Source organism: Chanodichthys erythropterus, chromosome 4, assembly GCF_024489055.1.
Source record: "Chanodichthys erythropterus isolate Z2021 chromosome 4, ASM2448905v1, whole genome shotgun sequence".
Classification (NCBI taxonomy): domain Eukaryota; kingdom Metazoa; phylum Chordata; class Actinopteri; order Cypriniformes; family Xenocyprididae; genus Chanodichthys; species Chanodichthys erythropterus.
The window spans coordinates 10329752-10334733 of record NC_090224.1 but is presented as its reverse complement, the minus strand read 5'-3'; the positions used below and the strand labels follow the sequence as shown (position 1 = coordinate 10334733).

General features: G+C 39.6%; 1 protein-coding gene across 2 annotated transcripts; it reads right to left on the bottom strand.

Annotated features, from left to right (window-relative positions):
- Positions 1-300: 300 nt before the first annotated feature.
- On the bottom strand, positions 301-4708 carry LOC137019041 (sestrin-1-like). Of its 2 annotated transcripts, none has more exons than XM_067384020.1 (10): positions 4453-4708; positions 3550-3615; positions 3179-3379; positions 2913-3095; positions 1805-2071; positions 1561-1708; positions 1372-1484; positions 1090-1280; positions 818-962; positions 301-449 (listed from the first exon to the last, which is right to left on the bottom strand). In XM_067384020.1, exons 1-10 carry the CDS (start codon positions 4552-4554, stop codon positions 363-365), a joined length of 1503 nt encoding a protein of 500 aa, XP_067240121.1. In that variant the 5' UTR covers positions 4555-4708; the 3' UTR covers positions 301-362. The 2 variants fall into 2 exon arrangements, with proteins under 2 accessions (XP_067240121.1, XP_067240122.1); XM_067384021.1 differs by having other exon boundaries at positions 1841-2071; positions 4453-4702.
- Between the last annotated feature and the right edge of the window lie 274 nt (positions 4709-4982).

Here is a 4982-nt window from a genome sequence, read left to right as displayed (position 1 = left end):
ATTATATGGCATCTTATCGCAGATGCATTTGAAATACTAAAGGAGGTCTGACCTCCAGAAGCTCGCAGTCTCAGCTTGTCCTCTAACACACGTGAGGGAATGAGTCTGCTCAAACAGCCCCCAGTGGCCAGTTTTGGCACTGCAGGCTGAGCAGCCACACAAGTCATTCAGCAAGTAGGTTCAGTTGACAGTTGTTTTTCTTTTTGTTAACAAAACAATCTTCTCATCATCCTCCACCGCCGCTCAGACTTTCTTCTTCGTTTTCTTTTTCCTTTTTTTTTTTTTACATTTATTGAAGTGTCCCACTGTAGCAACATCAACAACAGTAAAAAAAAAATAAAAAGGTAGACAAGAACAGCACTTCATGTCATGTAGCGAGTGATAGCTCTCAGAGCGTAGAGCAGTTCTGCCTGCATGCGCGCTTCCATAAGAAGCAAATTAACGTGGACCTGAAAGACAGAATAAAAGAATCCTCATTAACTCTTAACCGAACGGATTATTACCTTTAAGGGATAGTTCACCCAAAAAATGAAAATTCTGTTAATCATTTACTCAACCTCAACCTGTATGAGTTTCTTTGTTCTGCTCAACACAAGATATTTGGAAGAATGTCAGTAACCAAACAAATCTTGCCCCCCATTGACTATCATAGTATTTATTTTTCCTCCTATGGTAGTAAATGGGGGCGAGATCTGTTTGGTTACTGACATTCTTCCAAATATCTTTCTTTGTGTTCGGCAGAACAAAGAAACTTGGTTGAAGTTGAGTAAACGATGACAGAATTTGTTCATTTTTGTGTTATTGAAGTGATTCGTACTTTCTCAGAGTGCCGAAACTGCCTCCAGAAGCTCTCGTACATCCTCTTGGTGATCTTCTCTGGACTGCACACCATAGTCTTGATGTAGACTTTAAAACTGCGGTCTAACAGTTGGTTAATTTCTCCGTAGTCATAATCATCGTACCTGCCATGTAACAGACAGAGAAAGAAAGATACCTCAGCAACTGGACAGGAAAAATTAAATATTAACATTACATAAATAGAATGACAAACAAACTAATTCTTAAACGGTGAACAGTGGAGAGACTGACCGAATCCCGAACATGCAGTGGATGTAGTTCCAGATGGCTCTACGGAGCATGGAAGTGTCCACACCCTGGTGCGTCGCCATTGTGTTATATGTCAAATTGTATGCGATCTGGAACTTTTCATCCAGAAGCTGTCCAAAATCCGGATACAGCCGATTCACAAGGGAAAAGCCATGGTCTTCCCAACTGTAGTCCTGTCGAGGGCAGAAAACAAACCGATGTTATTTTAATCCTCACAATTTCATTCGTTCTCCAACAAGCCAGACAACTTCACTTTAATCTCACCTGCACTCTGAGGGTGGGTACATGTTCTCCTCTCCTGGAGAAGTCTTTGTAGCCGTAACTAGGGTCTTCGAAGTGTCGTGAAACATCTCTGGATGGTACACACTCCTCGTCCTCTGTTGACCGAACATGGTGATTTAATACAAGTCATTCTGCGTTGCATTTTAACATCATAATCGTAAATCCACTTACCAGAGGTGACCACCAGCATGCTCTCTGTCTTTTCCCTCTCAAAACGAGTGGCCATTTCCTCCTGACTGGCTTCCTCTTCGTCACGGCATTCTTGGAGCTGCTTCATTCTCTCCATCAGCACTTCCACCTCACCAGACGACTCTGACACCTTAAACACAGACATACAGGAATCTAGGTCATTAAATGCTTTATGTACACTGTATGGTCAGGAATTTGAACCTCACAGATCCCTTTTCAGTCTCACCATTATTTTCTTTGAATACATTTCCATCAGTCTCACCTGCTGGTTCCCAAACATCTCCTCCAGACCACCGTTGCCATTGGCAATGTCACAAACGCAGTAACCGCTGAGCGAGGGCGGCCTGAATGTATGTCCTCCATCTGTTTGGATGTCAGGGGTGATGCCGCAACCAAACGTAAAGGAGGCCAGAGAGTGATAGTGTGTGAGCAGCACCACAACGTGGATCAGCTCGGCCAGGGACCAGCTGTGCTCCTCTGCCTTCAGTAGACGCTGTTATATAAAAATAATAAATAAAAGGCAACATTTATAAGAGTCAATCATATAAGAGTGTCTATGACAAAGAAAAGGAAAAATCTAGTTAGTTTGTGCTAGATTCCTAGAAATGTACTCTTGATATTCATGGTGGTTTCAAAAAACTTTTCATTTTCAATTTTCAAGTTTCAGTTTAATGACTCATATCATGCGGTGTAACCATCAAGTAAAAAGTAACCAAATTTTCCTTACACATTTAATACATGCAAGTGTCTTATTTACTGCTTTAAAAAAAAGATTTATTTTTTTTAAAAATACATTTTTAAGGTAATGGCTTTTATATATATATATTCATGATATTTGTAAATATAAAAAAAATATTGATAATATTAAAATATATAGCAGTAAGCAATTTTGTTAAAATAATAATAAAATATTACATCAAACTATTTAATAAGGCTTTCCTTCCAAGAATTCGATTCTTTTAATTATGATATTAGGCCAGTTGACAATGACAACCTGACATTTTTGACATTATGCACCCCCAAAATAGCAAAATAAATCTATATTCAGAAATTAACTTATTTTCTTGTAATAAATTAACATATTATAATAAATTAACAAGCTCATTATAGAAGAGGTGCATTTAAATCACTGTATATGTGTATTTTTAAATAAATTAATAGATTTGTGACAAAAACACTGTGCCATGTGATTGGCACATAAATTCTGAAAACTCCATTAAAGCTAAATAACTTCCTATCTACTGACCTAATAGTTCATAGCATTATAAAACTTCTACAGTTGCATAACAGCTGTGGGCAAGTGTCCATGTGTGACTGTGAGGTTGAAGTCATACCTCAATGTGTTCTTTGGTGAGCAGCCAGGGGCGGTGGGCCAGGATCTTATTGAGCTCCCCGAGAGCCTGCAGCTTCTGTGGGGCTTCTTCCAGACCATTCAACCACTTGGGATCCCCTCTGACCTGCAGGAAGTCATTCACGTGCAGGTTGACCAGGTATGTGCACTGGTGCCGGGCGGCAGCCTGTTGAACACAAACATGCTTTTAGAAGAATCTGACACTGTGGTTTTTGGAATTGCATACAAAAATAAATTCTGCCATCTCACCATTATCCCTATATAATGTCTGCAGTGCAGAGACAAGGGACCGTCAATCTGAAGCAGGTAATGCTGTGTCTTAAGAAAGCTCTCCAGATACTGAGGATGGAACCCCATCACCAAGGAGATGTTGTCAAGGCGACCGAGCACTGCGAAGGCGTCCTCAAAAATCGACTGTGTTCTTTCATCCAATTTACTGACTTGAAGTATCTGGGACAACAGGGGAATAAAGATGAGGTGAACCTGGGGAATTCAGCGCTGGTAAAATACCTTCACTAGACTGTCATGTTAAAGTTGTTAATGCAAAAAAAAAAAAAGAAAAAAAAAGAAGGGAGATTCATGCCAACTTCACAGCCAGCAGGGTAGATGATAACACTTACTTCTTTCTCTGGTATGAATCTACTTGGTCCATTTCCCATCGGTCTGGGGATTCGCACTCCAACGTCCTAAAAAAGATCAAAACCAATAACATGATTACATGATTGACATACATAGATTCAAAACCAGAGAGAAGCACTTGGCATGAAACTATGATTATATCAAAGAAATTCTGGCATCAGACCCAGAGATCTTAAAAACAACATCCTTCCTCAGCTCAAATATCAACCGCTGGTTCTAGAATTTTCTCTGTAAATAAATTCTCTCTTTATAATACGTAACACAATGCAATCAGTATAACAACAGTCAGACCTTGAACATCATTCATCTGCCTATTGATACTATAGAAGCTGTCAAAGGCACAAAGAGAATGATTCAAAACAACCTAGATTCCCTAGGAACAAAAAGGTTGTCCGAGTTAGCAATACACCAGTGACATAAACATGCCAAAATAGCTGACTCAGAAATATGCAAGCAATTGTCTAAATAAAATATACTATTAAGCGCTAATAAACCTGACACCGCGAGCAATGCAATACGTCCCTTTGCAGACGCATACAGCAGTTCTACACAATGGCAATCTTGCAAATATTATTTTTGAGCGTTGATTGGAAGAAAAAAAAAAAAAGAGAGACAACAGCATTTAGACAATGTGACACTGACTTCATCCTGTTAGCCATTGATCAAAGACGAATGTCTATTGATCCGATGACAACAGGCTGAGAAAAACAAGCTAGCAGTGTTCATGATCCAAGTACAAAGAACTGACTGCACTGCAGCAGACGGACTGAATGAACGGACATTATTTAAAATCAAAGAAAAAAAGTGCACTAACGAAACAGTCGAAGGAAAAGTACATCTGTCACTAGTTAAACTCAATGTCAAGCTCTTATTCGCGTTCTTACCTTTTTACTAAGCCGCTCGCACTGTGTGCACATTTTAAACAAGTCTGTCATGGTGAGAGAGGAATTTTCAATAGTTTCATTAGATGCCGATGCGTGCCTCATATTGCGCTTTTCTGCTTCTAATTAAAAAAATTAGAGCGACTATCTTGTATTTGCTTTAGCTCCTGTTGTTTCTTGAGGCATTGGGTTACACTACTCGCCCATATCAGCTGTTGAAGCTCCCGAGCAGAATACCCACTCTTTACTAACCCTCTTGTGGTAAATAACAGGCTGTAAACATGACTGACGCGCCCAAGAGCCAATCGCGTTGCGAAAACAACCTACGTTGTCCAATCAACGCCAAAATGGGCGGGGTTAAAGAAGCGACTTGTGCCGACAGTGGACTTAAAACGGTAGTTCACACAATAAAGAAAATTCTATCATCATTTATACACCCCCATATCGCTGAAAACAGATTTGACCGTTTCTATTGTGAAAAAAATACGTTTTAGGCAGAACGATAGCCTTTTACTTTGTATGGTGGGAAAAAA